This window comes from Melanostigma gelatinosum (assembly GCF_949748355.1).
Source record: "Melanostigma gelatinosum genome assembly, chromosome: 11".
In the NCBI taxonomy this organism is placed as follows: domain Eukaryota; kingdom Metazoa; phylum Chordata; class Actinopteri; order Perciformes; family Zoarcidae; genus Melanostigma; species Melanostigma gelatinosum.
In genome coordinates this window covers 5,731,481-5,748,110 of record NC_136644.1, presented here as the reverse complement: position 1 = coordinate 5,748,110, position 16,630 = coordinate 5,731,481, and the positions used below count along the sequence as shown (strand labels likewise).

General features: G+C 43.6%; 1 protein-coding gene across 2 annotated transcripts; it reads left to right on the top strand.

Moving 5' to 3' along the window:
• The first annotated feature begins 3,050 nt into the window (after positions 1-3,050).
• LOC306784142 (dual specificity mitogen-activated protein kinase kinase 7-like) lies at positions 3,051-9,954 on the top strand. Of its 2 annotated transcripts, XM_079277988.1 has the most exons (12): positions 3,051-3,180; positions 3,683-3,730; positions 6,226-6,370; positions 6,628-6,694; positions 7,517-7,630; positions 8,050-8,169; positions 8,260-8,367; positions 8,470-8,649; positions 8,792-8,872; positions 9,120-9,262; positions 9,493-9,538; positions 9,647-9,954. In XM_079277988.1, exons 3-12 carry the CDS (start codon positions 6,321-6,323, stop codon positions 9,788-9,790), a joined length of 1,053 nt encoding a protein of 350 aa, XP_079134114.1. In that variant the 5' UTR covers positions 3,051-3,180; positions 3,683-3,730; positions 6,226-6,320; the 3' UTR covers positions 9,791-9,954. The 2 variants fall into 2 exon arrangements, with proteins under 2 accessions (XP_079134114.1, XP_079134115.1); XM_079277989.1 differs by lacking the exon at positions 3,683-3,730 and having other exon boundaries at positions 3,101-3,180.
• The last annotated feature ends 6,676 nt before the right edge of the window (positions 9,955-16,630 follow it).

Sequence of the window (16,630 nt, the reverse complement as noted above, 5' to 3'; positions counted from 1 at the left end):
CTATAACTCTTATAGCCTACTTATACAAGTTATAGTTCATATACTGAGTCCAGACGTTTGAATTTAGTTAAGTTGGACGATGTAGTAATACAAACAGGTCAGTTTGTATTACTAAATCTATGGTTTAAATGCAGTTATACTGCCATCTACTGGTAGAAAGGTGAACACTTGCTTTGCGTGTCCTTACAGGCTATGCGTTCACTAAATCAACAGCACAATATAGTGGACAAATAAATATCAGTGCCAACAGCAACATTTCTGTGGGTCAGAAACAAGATGCAGCAGTTTCTACACGAGGCCGAGGTTGGTGCTACGAGTTTTCAGTGATCCCGAAAATATTTTACATTTTTATAAATACTGTATGGATCCCATGTGGACTTCAACAAAAATATATATTCACCTACAAAAGTGTTTGTTTTCTCCATTTTTATGATTCTGTAACTTCTCTTTTCAGTTTCTTTTGTGCTGTTTATTAATAAAGAATCCTCTTGTGACTCGTTTATATTTGAATGAATGAATTATTAAAGTGAGGACATTAAACAACATTAATCTTTCTTTACGTGAAGAAAACAAACAGATTGGTGATTGTTGCAAAGATTCAACAGTGAAATATATATATAATAAAAAAGTCCAAGTCCAAGTTGTTGTTCTTTGAGAATTTGATCGGCTGAATTTGCACCACTGAAGAAAAAATATCAACCGGTTTCTTGCATATTATGTGATTAATATGATTAATTATTTTAGTGTACAAGCCTGATTTATACATTTAATTCCTAAACATGTGGAAAACATTATTGATTGTCTCTGTTAACCGTATTTTCTGATTTATGGAGTGATGAAAAGAGATTTCCAAAATTCTCTCCAAAAAAAAACCTGTTGACTCTAATCTGTCAACGAAATTTATCAATAATGTTCAACTGGCTTTATCCAATATTCACATTTTTATTGTGTGTTGACATATCTGTTGACGTGTGTATGATCCAGAAAAGTATTGTCATCTTACTCACTCACTCACACACACACACACCTCATAATGACCTCAGTGTGAGTCGGTTTCCCTGTGCTGAAGGGAGCAGCAGGAAGCTGCTTCATATGTGAGGTGGTGTAAGAGAAGACAGTGCCCTGTGGCTGCAGAAATGAACCAACAGGATGACGACCGAGTGAAAGAGTAGAGCTACGGATGGACACTTTGTTTTCACAGTGTGCACATTTAAACACCGTATTGCAGTACGTTAACTGTTTAAAGGCAGAAAGATGTGCACTGAATTTGCAGAATGATAGCAAAACTCTTCTTCTGTGGTAACTGCTGACTGAGGGGAATTGCGGTAAAAGCCAGTGAACTCCCTTTTATTCAATCACAAAGGAAGAGAAGCCGGCAGCTCAGGAGGATTTACAAATGTTGAGGGTTTTTTTTAAGTAGCTGAATTTGTAAATATGTCTGTAATATTTAATATATTTGGAAACACTTGTACTAACTGTACATAACATATAGGAGAGATAGGAGGCTTTTGTATCTGAAGCAGGATGGAGGCTGAACAATGAACAGTTAAAGGAAACAATACTTGCATGCCAATATGCACATTGAATGCGCTATTGGTTATTAAAATCATTCCTCCTCTCCATACAACGTAATATAAAGTTGATGTGTATTTTTGTGTAATTGTATTGCTTACATAGTGTAAGCACACACCTTGCAATGCTAACAGTGTGTGAGTGTGTGTGCGTGTGTGTGTGTGTGTGTGTTTGCTCCGTCTCGTTCATGCTGCGACACGCTACCCCTACATTTTTATCCGCTCATCTTTGTGAGATCATCTTAGAGAGATCAGGAGGACCGGGGCTCCGGGTAATGACAGGGTTTGAGAAGAAACTTTACACCCGCACTGCAAAAACACAGTGGACAATAGACCACGCCCCCCTCCACCTCTGCTGTTTCTGCAGATCTTACTCTTTCTCTGTCTCCTCGCTCTGACCATATATGGTAGAAAATTAAACCAAAAGCTCATTGGTTGATGGGAGGCAAAGTGCAGGTAGATATTCCCCCTGGTTTGGGGTATATTTTGGTAAGATTATGTGCTCATTTACTTGTTTTGCTTATGTGACTGAAATGATTGTAAGTTACTCTTTTAATTTTATTTTTACAGAGAGAACACAATACCAGAATTGCAAAGAAGTTGTGTTTCACTCCTGTGAACTGCACTGTTTTTACATACTTCACTGACATTAGACCCACTGTTTTGTCTCTAGAACCATGAACAGATAAATATGGACATACTCTTCCATGCCGGTTGGCCCTCTTTACATTTGTTTCCTCTCTGCAGCCAGTTTTGTGTTTTGTGTCATATTTCCAGCAGTGCCACACCCCTGCTCCTGTTGCAGGTACAGACAGGGCTCTGCATTCCTAAACACACACACACACACACACACACACACACACACACACACACACACACACACACACACACACACACACAATACTCTCGTACAACAGATAATCACTGACTCTCTTCCAATAAAGTAAACATATCTCAACATATAAACACTTAACCCCTTTACAGTTTACAGCGTTGTGAGTTTCTTGTTCCTATTTTTGTTTGAGGTGCAAATTTTAATTTGAAAAAAGGGATGTCTAAACTTCACACTAGGTGTCCAGATATATCTGAGAGCAAAAATATTATAATGAGAAATATTTGAAAAGCTATATGCATATATATTTATTCAGAATAGTGCTGCACCTAATTACTAGTTGAATCATTTTTTATTTGTTATTATTCAATTAGTCATTTACGAAAAAATGTCTTGAGTCTTCAGATTGCTTGTTTGATTCAACCAAGACCAAGATGTAAACAAAGAATGTAATTTTTGATCGATAAATGACTGAAATGATTCGACAACTCATACCTCCAGGTTTTAACGTGGAGCTCTTGAACGCACCACAGACCGCGGGGGGCGGGGCGTTTTAATTTACCTGCAAATAACTAAACCTGGGCGGATCAAAGGTGCAGACGGTCCATCCTCGCAGAGCCACGCCTGAGCAGCTGGACCACATGAGAGCGTCGAGACGCGGCGGAAGACAGAGACGTTTAGTGGACAAAGTGTCTTTCAAAGGGACTTTGCTGCTGCAAACACCGGACAGGAACAGACGACACGAGCTCACGCACAGTGCCTGCCTTTGAAAAACAGGTGTGTTCTCATTATTGTTAATATTACGGACAGCTGGGTGGTATTAACTGTGTCTTCTTCAGCAGATGGGCGTTCTTATGAGCTGCTGTACACTAACATTTTGAGCAGCATACGTTTAGTTTTTAGTTCAAGGAAGGACGAGTAGAAATATGCTTGTTTAGAATCTGCCCAGGTGTTTTCATCAGGCGACACAGAGGAGCCATTTAAACCCGCGCATGCTCAGGTATCACCTGGTTGTCTCCGAATATTAATTCATTTGTATTATATATTATGCGCTGGGCTCTTAATTTATTGACAATAAGAAAAAGATAGAATAGAGACAGATCTTATCCTCTAATATACACTCCTATTGAGAACAAGGGCCTTATAAAGAAGAAAGTGTGGGTTTTGTCCCCCCCATTTGTTATATGATGGAGTGTGTGTGCGTGTGTGTGTGTGTGTTTGTCTCAGTAGAACAGTGCAGTAATATGTGTGTGTGTGTATATTTTTTCCCTCTGTCTAGTCATCGTGATCCAGCTCAGTCCTGCTCCAGCCCCTTCCCAGCGTGCAGGTATCATTCAATCCATCGCTCTCTCTGCCACTGCACCTTTCTGTCTCTCCCCCCCCCCCCCCCCCCCCCCAAAAAACCTGTTTCCCATCCCCTCCTCCCTTATCTTTGATGGGATTCAAAAAATAGGAAATACAGCGATAAACACAGGCAGTTATCACATTTTCACGAGTCAGGTTTCCCTCCTTTCCTCACGTTCGTCTTTTTAACACTTTGATGCACGTTTCTCACATCCAGTGTAATTAACAGTCTTTAAAAAAAGTCTTCTTATGCCTTTAACGAGTGACTGTAAAAGTCCATTCACCCTCTCCAGCAAATAAAGGGGCATGTTGTATTCCAGCCAGCTTGACGAGATGGTCTTTTAAGTAATCAAGTAATATTTAAGAATTAATTTATGTTGGCATCAGGTGACCAGGTTGGTGTCATAGACATGTATTAACCACATCGTTGAGCAAGCCAGCGTAAACACATGCACGCACGTACTTAGTTTCTTATTCCGGTTCTCACACCATTATCTGAGGAGTTTACTCCTGAATGAGAACCTCCACTGAGCGGCAGCAGTTAAACCCGTGTCTGTGAGACTACTTCTGATATTTAGGCCCATCAGTTATGTCGAACCTCCCCTAAAAGTCACGTCCTCGCTCCATCTTTCCATTCTGACTCCTCTCTCTTGTCAGTGTGTGCCAGTGGCAGGGCAGTGTTGGTGTGCGTTGATGTTCACTGTGTGTGTGTGTGTGTGTGTGAACGTGTGTCTGATGATTAACCTTCGTTTTGCGGGAGGCGGAGAATCACGGTGCATGCGGCTTTTTCTGCACGACACGATGTTTTGGGTTGTGTTTTGTCCGACACAGCCTCTAATCCAGCATCCCCACTGGTCCGTCTGCAGGAGTGCCGTGAACACTCCGGCTGCTCTTTCTCCCTCTGTTATCTGTGTGTGGCGCCCGAGGACTTCCTGTCCGAGTCTAACTGACTGACTTCCAGCTTAGTCTGTGCTATGCAGTTTTGGCCGAATTTCTCCCCTCTCTCCGTTTGATGTTGTTTGCCCGTTATTCATCCTCTGGCATCCCCCCCCCCCCCAATGCTCCTTCGTTTTGCAGCAGCACTGTGTGAGCTGGAGGCGGTGCAGCGGTGCCTGCGAGAGAATCTGTGTGTTTTGTGTGTCTGCCCGTCTGTCCTCGCATCCGTCCATCTGGAGCCAGCCGAACTCTGGAGATGTGGCCTGTGCCAAAGACTGCCTGAGTCGCTCTTCCTCTCCCCACTAACCCCGACCTCCTCTTCACTAACTGATTCTCCCCTTGCAGGCTGATCCATCCTCAGGTGGCGCAGAAGAGCTGCCAGCCTTCTGCCACAAAAACTACAACAATGTTAATGATAAAATGTATAACAGCTGCATGGTCCTGTGCGTGTTTTGCAAAAAAACGTTGCTGGGGTGAAATTGTGAATAAGTAGGCATTTAAACTCCTCTCGCACTTAGCGTTCATACTCATCGTTGGTGCTAATACTACTTTAGATTGTTCTCCATTTAAAAACGTGGCAGTGCTTGCTGGCACGTACACCTGATATTACCAGGTCGGCTGAGTTTTAACACGTCCTTGAATGCATGACGTCGACCTATGGTTGAGAACGGGACCTACGTCCGTCAACGCTGTCCAGGGTTTTAAAGTCGTCTTGGGGTCACGGTGACACCGCAAAGAAGATGTCCAATGGGGCAACAAATACGAGAAGTTAAATGATGATGTAGGTTAAAAGAAATACTCAGCTTCGCCAAAGTTATTTGGGAGAGACACAAACACTGTTTTCACAGATTGACTTCCTGGTTCAGCTTTGACCAATGGTTCGTCGTGGTTGTGCCCCCTCCCAGTTTTCCTGTGCAATGACGGATTATTAACATCATAACGGGAGCGCTCACTTCTGATTTTCCATCCAAATAAACAGTTGAGTCGTTTACAACCTGTATGATCGACTTTTTCCCGCGTTGACCGCATGGTTTGTAATGTTGCCACATTCTGAAATCTCAGCAGTCGTGTTGGTGTGTACAATGCTGTCATAACTAATAAAACCAATGGCTGCAGCTAATGAAAGACAACCCGAGTGTTCATAAACCTTAGTTTCCCTTTAAAGACTATCTGTGGACGTCCACATCCCTAAACTGAACCTCCTAAACTGCGGGGCTAATCCTGCGCCGTCCCTCGCAGGTGGTTTTGCTTCTGCTCCGAGATAACCGTCGTGTTTGTTTCAACGTGAGGTCGGGACATCGGTGAAAAAACAAAATTGTAGCTTCGGGGGAAACAAAAACACCAAGTTTATGTGGCGGTTAAATTATACGTCAAAGAGAACATTGACATCTGTAACCCACTAAAACGGTGGAGTCAGTGAATGCATGAATACACATCATCTTACACCTTCTGGCATGCTGGCCTCGGGCGAAAAACGTACTGTGCCATTCGTTCTGTTCTGTTCTCTGTTTCTAATGTGTCATGTCCCCCCCCCCCCCCCAGCCCTCCAGCTGCCACTGGCCAACGATGGGGGCAGCCGATCATCTTCTTCAGAGAGCTCTCCTCAGCACCACCCCTACCCCAGCCGCCCGCGACACATGCTCACCCTGCCCACGCCTCCATATGGCCTGCAGAAGAGCTTAGAGAAGTATGTGGACACATGCTGATGTTCATCTGAGGACCTGTATTTACGGTTCTTATTGTGTTTATGTGGTATCAGTAAGAGGTGTACAGAAACACACACACACACACACACACTCTCTGCACGTGGATCCATCATGTGTGACACAGCATCCATTTGAGTCAGAAGCCTCATCTTGCTATGGACGCTTCACACTGAAACACACTTCACGTCTCGTTTCCGCTCCCTCACGTTGTGCGTTATCGTGTGTTTCGTCCCCGCAGTGCAGAGATCGACCAGAAACTGCAGGAGATCATGAAACAGACGGGTTACCTGAAGATCGACGGTCAGGTGAGATGTGACGCGCGATGACACACGTTGACTTTCTCTCGTGTGGAAATGTCAATGCCCGACATGTGATGCATTACATGAGAGGTCATGAGGCAGGTGATATTTGAGTGATACATCTTTTTCCTCTTTGCCATTTATCTCTGTGATGCTGCACTGCTGCACAGGGGGACATGTTCCTTCATTACGATGAACATGGGCACTGTAGTTTATTTTGAATCAGTCCCACACACTCCGTCCTGCTGCTGTGAATACTCCCAACAGAGTTAAGTGTGTATTAATCCACAGCTGAAAATAGTCCCCAACAAATGTACGTGCTACACCTGTTTGCTAGAAACTACAGTGCTCAGTTCCTTTAGGAAATTACTTTGACTTTTGTACTCGTGAGTTGTGTTGAAAGATTTATATTTTCGGTCGGAGTCAAAGCCAGTCAGGGTTTAAAGGAAGCTGGAGAAAACGATTTGACTCATCGTCGCTGTTTGTTTGTACTTCCTCTCATTCGCCCAGAGGGGTCGCTACATCAAGCACTCGACGAGGCACCACTCGCAGCATCTCAGTCGCACAGTGATTCAATTTTAACGAAGCGGGGAGATGACGCATCTGCTCACTGTGTGCTGGTATTCTGAGACATGGCCAATGGGGGAGCAGCTTAATTACACATCATTTGTTACTGAATGACCCAGAGGGGTTTACTGTTTCCTCACGAAGCAGAAAATCTGAACTTGCCTCTCTCATCTATTTTCAGCTCGGGAGTGTTTGCACAGAAACAACATTGACCAGAAACAATATCTTGAGCGTGATTCCAAAGTCTTGTTTTGCCCACAGCGGTATCCAGCGGAGGTGACGGACCTGATCAGCGAGGGGGAGATCGGCAGCGGGATCTGTGGACAGGTCTTCAAAGTGCGATTCAAGAAGACCGGCCATGTCATCGCTGTCAAAGTAGGAACTTTATGCACCACCGTTCACGCAGCACGTCCTTTGCTCTAAAAATACAGACTAACTTTTGATAGGTTGATAAGAGGCAAACAGAACAAATGCACATTATGCGGGCGGTCTTTTCTTGAGGCTTAGTTTCAAAATACAAGACAGAATTTCCCCACAGGGACCACAAAGACTTCAACAAGATCAAAATACAGCAGGAGCTCGACGCTAACCCCGGCTTAGCGCTCTGATTTTGTGTTGTGATCTAATTGTGACTAATTTACCAACACAGTGGCAGTAATAACCCCACATAACAACCCTCCTATTTAAGAGATGACTTAATTGTAGCCGCCCGAGCTGTTTAACAACCAGGCAGTCAGTCAGCGCACCAGAGGAGTCTTTTCTGATGGCTTGTTTCTCTGTGTGTGTGTCACCAGCAAATGCGTCGCACAGGAAACAAGGACGAGAACAAGAGGATCCTGATGGACCTGGATGTGGTGCTGAAGAGTCATGACTGCCCGTACATCATCCAGTGCTACGGAGCCATAGTTACCAGCGTGGGTGTCCCCAAAATACATACACAGGCACCTTAAACAAACCTTAAACAAACTGCTAAAAGCTGGATGTGCGTGTGTGTGTGTGTGCAGACGGATGTATTCATCGCCATGGAGCTGATGGGAACGTGTGCGGAGAAGCTGAAGAAGAGAATCCAGGGCCCCATCCCAGAGCGAATCCTTGGAAAGATGACAGTGGCAGTAAGTGGCAGAAACACACACACAGATGGGAAAATGTGACACTGCTCTCTTGATTGCTTTGTTCTCATATTCTTAGTGTGTGTGTGTGTGTTTCCGCTCCAGATAGTAAAGGCGTTGCTGTACCTGAAAGAGAAACACGGCGTCATCCACCGGGACGTCAAACCCTCCAACATCCTCCTGGACGCGAAAGGTCAGATCAAACTGTGCGACTTCGGCATCAGCGGACGCCTCGTCGACTCCAAGGCCAAGACCCGCAGCGCCGGCTGTGCTGCCTACATGGCGGTGAGTGAAAAACCCACTCAAGCTACACCCGAAACGCAAACGGAAGAATACAAAATAGACACATGACACACGCACACACACACACACACACACACACACTGATCCCTAAACCAATGTGTTGCCTGATCTCGTATTCTTGCAGCCCGAGAGAATAGACCCTCCAGATCCCACCAAACCTGACTATGACATCCGAGCAGACGTGTGGAGCCTTGGCATCTCTCTGGTAAAACAGACCTGAGATCAGCAGCCAAAATAACATGCACCAAACATAAATGGATGAAAACGTTTAAAAAAATGTTAATCATCTATTTTTGTTGTTGTTATTACTATTGTTCTGTATAAGATAAATCCATGGGCCGTCCCGGGAGATATATGGCCTTACGCACAGTTCGTTGTAAGCATACAGGAAGAGGTGGCGCTGCTTTGTCGTCGATGGCGGTGGATGTTAATGGCTCCTTGTTTTCCTCCAGGTGGAGCTGGCCACGGGACAGTTTCCCTACAAGAACTGCAAGACAGATTTTGAGGTTCTGACCAAAGTGCTGCAGGAAGATCCTCCTCTGCTGCCTCTCGGCATGGGCTTCTCCCTCGACTTCCAGTCCTTCGTCAAAGACTGGTGAGTACAAATCTCACTCTAAAACGGATCCAGTCAGAGCTCTCAGGTCATCAGGTGAGTTTCTAACTGCAGATAGAATAAGATCCCGGTGCTACATTCAAGAGCAAATCATTTTCTTTAGTGTAGTCAAATGTCACTGTTGCTCTATGTATCACATTGAATTTCCCTGGCAAGAAATGTTTCATAAATAAAGTTGCCTTGCCTTCAAATTTATCGTTTACAATTCACAGCCTCACAAAGGATCACAGAAAAAGGCCAAAATACCACCAGCTGCTGGTGAGAAACCAGCATAAATGTATGAGATTCACCAGAATTACCCAAAGGTGAAATGTAACTGAACCGTCTCCCTCCCTCTGTATCTCTGTGCCTGTCTCCCTCATCCAGGAGCATAGTTTCATCCACCGTTACGAGGTGCTGGACGTGGACGTGGCCGGTTGGTTCCAGGCGGTGATGGATCGCACCGAGTCGCCCCGCAGCAGCCAGTGTTACAGCCATCAGCACCAGCTCCACTCGCTCTTCAGTAGGTAGCCTAGCACCTGCCCGGCCGTTAGCTTAGCCAGACGCTGGTCTTTGCCAAGCCCAGACTCGGTCTGTCCTAGTCTAGCCTAGCGTTAGCAGCTAAGCCTAGCGTTCGACCCAGCCCGCCTGTCCGTCCGTCCGTCCGCCGGAGAACCTGAAGAGCCCACAGAGGAGAGAGCGGGACGGAGATTCGGTGGAGCGATGGACTGATGGACGGATGGATGACGCTGGTGGTTCTGTTAATCAGTGTGTTGAATCTGGACAGACAGACACGGGAGGGAGGGAGGAGAAAAAGGTGCACGCTGTAGTTAGCTTCATTCTTTACAAGCGTTGGTTCACATCACGTCACGTCAGTATCTCCTATGTGTTTCTACATTTCCTCCACCTGTCACTAGTTTTTCACCCACATGTCTGTCTCAAGCATTGATCCAAGCCGTTGGATTAGTCAACAGAGTACCGGTAGTCACTACACACTGGAACAAAGCATCTGCTGCATGAGCAAACATGAATCTGTCTTGTACATAAACGTTAAGGAGGACACAACAATGTCCGGTGCAATTATGCTTCTTCAGGTGTTTCTACTATCACACATGCTCAGGCGGAGTGTGTGTGTGTGTGTGTGTGTGTGTGTGTGTGTGTTTGTGCGCGAGTGTGTGTGTTTATGGATAAATATCAAGACACAGTCACTGTTTGTTTTTAATAAGTGAGCTTATCTTTCCTAGTCGTTTATTCACCCTCACATTACACCCGTAACACACACACACACACCGTTATGTATTAATCCATCGGCTGTGCTTCATTTTTAACATGCAAGGATAGTAACTCATTAACTTTGAGATTAAATATGTTTAGAATACCATCATTGTATTTAGCAGCTGCACAATTGGAAAAAACACGATGAAAAAGACTTACAAAAAAAATTAGTGTTGCATTCTAGCGTCGTAGAAAAGGAGTCGATTCGTGTTTTTGTTTTTGTGCGTTCAGACGTAGATGTACTAAAAGAGATGGAGGGATGCGAAGAAGAGAAAAAGATGCGTTGGAGAGGAGGAGACTCTTTGTAGCAATGTGGGAGAGAAAAGCAGAGAAAGTAGTAGAAGAAGAAGGGAGTTGTGGTCGCGTTGAAGACCACTTGGAAGCTCGAGGATCCGTTTGTGAGAGAGGCTGGAGGTAAAAATGGGAGCGAAGTGTTTTTTCATTGAGAGCGCTTATCTTGTACAAAGAATACACATGGAGTAGATCCTACGACCTGTGGAGCTTTTCTTTCCTCTCTTGTTCGTCGACCTCTTCCTCTTCGTCCAGCTCTCTGTCTGCCTCTCTGTTTAGTGTGACGTAGTGCTCCACAGCGTTACCGGTCAGGGGTCTCAAACTACTCGTTTGAATAGACTCTAAAGTCTGCCTCTCAAATCAAGTTTGTTGTGTTGTCTTACGTTTTTAGTCTTCTATTGTAAAGTCATTATTTACTTTTTCCAGGGCTGCAAGTACCAATTGCAATACCCCTCAAATTGCGAATCATCTCCTAATTATTTTCTTAATTATTCATTCAGGGGTTAGTGTCCTTTTTAAAATCTGACAATTTAGTTGTTTGCTATCTTTTATGACAAAGAAAAGCAGAACATCTTCTCTTTTTCAATCCAGAAATCAATGCATTTTACACAATTTGTCAAAATTGTTGCAGATAAATGTTTCCGCTTATCGACTCATCGTGAAATCGTCACCTAACTACCATGAACGAAGACCAGCAGCACGCAGATTTAATTGTAAATGTTATTTACGGTTGTCTTTTCTTGGAGTTAAGTGTGAGAGTCTGCTCTCCCATCTGTGAGGACAAAGGAGCATTAGCGGTCGCTACTTTGAGACCCCTGAACTAGAGGAGTATTTCAATACAACTGAGTGCGTCCGGCATTATAAACCAGGCACAGCAACTGTGTTCAAACTGCGACGTGTCGATTAACGATGTGAGCGCAGGTCAAACCAAATCACTGCTAGACACAGAGAACTGAGAAATGGCGACGATACAGAGAGGAAACCGTTAAGTGTCGGAGAGCGAGAGATTCAGGGAGGTTGTCGAGGTGGCAGACAGGATGAGCGGAAATGTAATGTCAGGAAAACGAGAGAGAGAGAGGGAGGTAGAGAGAGAGCACGGAGTGAGGTGGGGAGTTTAAAGAAGGTGGGATTGAAAGTTAACGAAAGGTCTGAGACAAACTGGAGTTTGATGACAGGACGTGAGTGTGAATAAGGAGAGAGGAAACGAGGAAGGCGAGCCGGTCATTGTAAAAAGCTTTCATGGTGTTACACCAGCGTACCAATTCAGATTTTAGCGAGTGAGTTAGCGCGTTGTCTCGATGATGTTTACTGTTTCTGTTTGAACAATGTTATTTATTTACATTGCTACTGCTGCTACTTTATATTGCTTTAGACGCTGCGGTCACTTCTTTTTCCCCAAAGGACAAATACTTTATTATTATTTTTTTTTAAATTTTTTGTCAAAGCCAAATAAGTGAAATACCAGTAATGCAATGTCAGCACGTGTTACCAAATACAGAGCAATTCTGAAGAGAGCAAAAGCAAGTGAGGAGTGGATTAGGAGAGAGAGAGAAAGTACAAACTAACACTTAATATAAACACGCCTCACCTCACATGTGGCTCATTCGTTTGTATCCTGACGTCACACTAAACTGTACAGTGTCCGTACCGTTGGAGGGGAAGTCTGTCTGTCCGGATGCTTTTTTTTTTTTTGACTCAACCATCCTTCACTCCGTCCATCCGTCCCGCCGTCTGTCCACTGGTCGCCCGCAAGCTCGACAACCCTGACAGTCAACACCAAAGGTGTCCACAACTCAACAGAAATACGAAAGAGCGTTGTTATTGTTATTATGACGATTGTTATTGACCTTTATAATTGATGACTCTCAGCTACGATATATATGAAATCTTTCTATAGCTAGTGGGGGGGTCAGCGCTGTTCTATAGCAGTGCTGCGTGTGTGTGTCATATACTGTACAGGGGGAGACTGGTGCACTAACCTGGCATTGAAACCAGCTGGCTCATCCTTCTGCTCAGTGAGTCGGCTGGCTGGGGGCCTGTATCTAAATAACCTCACGCCTACTTTGACGTCTCTGTACTGCAGTGTCTTGTTACTTTTCGGGCGACGTATACACCGATACTGATATATTTGCAACAAGCTAGTATCAATTCATTGGTCTTGCTCTACTAATTTCCCCTTAAAAATAGCCTTGATGATCATCAGGCCTACTTGTCAAACTTAGCAAAGCTCATACAACTGGTGAGTAAACTAAACGTCATGTGTTGAAACAGTGAGACTCTGAATGTGTGTTTCCTTGATACAGGCCCCTGAGCAGATGTGGCGGTGAGCCGGCACAGCTGCGTTAACTCAGCTTCTGTTTCGGTTTTAATCTGGTCGCTGCGACCTGGAACTGACTGATCTTCCAACAGTCGACAGGGACTTTTGTTGCTGGTGGTCCCGCTCTTGTAAAATCTGCAGGGCTGATTGCAACAGATCTGCTCCGCCTCCCCGTTAAAACTCCTGTTTACATAGGCCTGGATCTGGTGCTTGGCATCCATCAGCTATACTGCACTGCCAGCGCAGTCTCCGTAGGCGTGTCTCGGCTCACTTGTGTCCGAACACAAAGCTGGTCCCAGTCTCCCGATGCCGAGGGTCTTTGTTCTTTAGCTGATGTGTTTTTTACGAACACGCGCACACACACTCGCTTGTGTGCATTTCCATCCAAACGCCTGATTGGGTGACGGTGCCACGCTCCACCTCTGTGAAACCTGCGTGTGTGTGTGCGTGCGTGCGTGCGTGTGTGTGTGTGTGAGAGACATCTGTGTGTGTGACATCTGATTACTAACCTACACACGCACCAAATGTTAAAGTTCGACACAGCAATGCTGGCTCCTGCCAACAGTGGCTTTATGTGTATATTAGCTTGCCGCGGCTGTAAGAAGAAAAAAAACAGCGAGCTCATAGCGTGCACCTGCGCGGTGCCTTGGCACTGAGGGGGAGTGTGTGTGTGTGTCGGTCGGTCGTAAACCCATCTGTAAGTAAACCAAATATCATCTTCACTATGCAGTCATTCAAATCATGTCAGCTTGCTTCGATGGCGGTTTAAAAAAACAAAGCCTCCTGTACATACACAGAGTTACGGATCAACTGGAGTCAGCGACGGTGTGTTTTGCTACACATGTCCCCCATCACCGCCTTCAGCTAGTTCAAAGAGAAAAGAGACGGCAAGAGATGTGTTTTGAGTGAGCTGACAAATATTTAAGGATTGTATTGGGGTTCGGGGAGGGACGCGGGGGTTAGATTGGGGTTTGTAGTTTTGGGGAGAGACAGATCAACGCTGTAAAGTATATCAATTGCATGTTGTTTGTCACCGTTGTAACTGCCATTGTTTTGTTTTCCGTTGTTTTTTTCCAAGACAATGGTTGGTCGGGGCGGGGATGCACAAAACGTTCTCCTTATTTATAATTTGTACACTTATAGTTTGTATGTTTGTTTTTGAAAATGTTGAATTATTGTGTACTTAGGAAAAGACACACTTCTGCCTTTTTTCCTTTTGTTTGTTTTTTTAAAGTTCTGTCAACTTTGCTATATATACTTTGTCGATGGTTATTATTAGCTTTTATTTTTGTCCATTGTTTTTTGTTATTATGATTACTACAATTACTGTTGTTATTATTATTATTCAGGGCAAAGATGACACCAAATTGAACAAAGAAATAAATGGGTGATCCCAGACAGAGCTGGACATTGTCGTCCGTCTTTCTGAGGGTTTTTTTTTTTTTTACTGGTGAGGTGGAGCGATCGCTTTTGTCCCGTTACGCTGTAGAGTCTCCACCTTATTTAAAGCGCCACAAAAAGATAACCTCTGAACTGAAAATTGAATAGTATTTTTTTATTATTGTACGTTTTCCTTTGATCAGATCTCATGATCAATTCATTTCTCGTTACCCCAGTTTGGGTCATAAATTGTGTGCTGTTATTTAATTTCTTTGTTCCTCATCCCTGCCCACTGCTTTTTGGGTCGTTTTTTTAAAATTCTATTTTACGAGTATTATTATTTTTTTATTCTTTCTGGTTTGTCGGATGCTGTCGCAGTGAGCTGATTGGTCAAATACCAGAGTTTTTTTGTTTTTCCTAATGCTGAAACTGCCGTGACTGATGTTGCATTAGTGATGGGTTTTATTTTGTTTGTTTTGTTTCGTGTTGCAGATTTGGGATTGTTGTGCGGAGAGGAGAATATCGGGTGTTTTCCTTATTTCCTTTAAGTCACAGCAGTTATTTTATCAATCATAGATCTGTGACACAGAGCAAGAAAAAGATTCAACGGTGTATTTTTTTCACTGATATTTATTTATTGGTCATTTGTTTGTTTTATTTGGTTTTATGTGAATTGCTTTTTTTGTGGAGGGCAAACAGGACTCGAGGTAGAGGAGTAGCCTCTCATTGGCGTTTTACTTTGTGTACAGAAAGCTAAATATTGTATCCAGCCATCACACTAACGTACAGTCTATAAAGTAACAGATAAACAGGTTGAAATAGAAACCTACAGCACAGTAAGGTGCACTGTTTCTGGCTTTACTGTGTCTGTCCGACTTATTTTGTTTGCTGTTTACCCTCTCAGAAGGCCCCAACAAACAAACTTCTCATGGTTAAATGTAGCAATGGCAGGATAGTGCTTTGCTAAAACTCACAGTTAAAGCTTGTATTGTTTGAAACTTGTATGGTTTTTCATCTGAATGCCAGCTACAAAGCAGACTAGATTTGTTAGTTTTTTTTAAGTTGAAGGTATTCCCGCTGATGATAACTACTATGATAGTGGACTGATTGGCTTGTTATTAACCTGCACTCTCTGTTAGCGAGGTGGGACACGCCTGCTTTGAAACATCATTGAGGTTTGTTGCTTTTTTTTTTTTAAATGCAATCTAGATTGCATGACTCTGCTAGTTTGCAGGGTGGGGGAAGGATTGACTATAGTCTCCGTTGTTGCAGTTCAAACGCTGCTTGTATGTACGACATCATGGATTTATCGTCTCAACAGTTGTATCAATCGACACAGCTTAACTGCCTTTTCTTTTTTTCCTCTTTTTGTTTTGTGTTTTCACTGTATTTTATCCCTCCTTCCCCCAGCCTCATTTAAAAAAGAATGAATGCCATTATATTGTGAATACCTCAGGATTTATTTGGAGAGAAAAAATAATAAAACACTTAAAAATCAAATAAATAAATAAAAACTCATAAAAAGTTGGTGTCATTTTGTCTTTCTTTTCCAGCAGGAGGGTTTCATTACGTTTTGAAGCCGTAAACCCATGTGTATGAATATGTAGGAGAACGCTGACTATATTACAGATTACATGAAGTGTTTTAAATGCTGTATAGCACTCATTACAAATATACAGATATAATATTGACTATATTTATTATTCTCCGATTTTCAATAGAAACTAATTTCACTTCCTGTTTCTGTTTCCCCACCGGTATAAACCAATATCAATATTTATTTTATATAGTTAATAAATGATACTGGCATTAATAAAACGGTGAACATGCAGCTAAAAAATGCTCCAAATGTGGGCACGCGTCATGGACAGCTTTGTCCACTGCACGGTGCTCTATTCATTCAGAGACCGATGGCTCCAGGTCGGTGTAGCTGTCACCAACACAGGCAGAGGAACATCGTGAAACATCTTCTGTCGCTGTGTTTCAAATATAACTCCTGAGGTGTTTTAGTGGGGCAGCAGCTGTGATCGATGGACTGGATGTGGACGGGTGTTGTCCCAATCCCCTAACATAAGGTGAAGTCATTGTAGGTCAAATCTGCCTTCTAC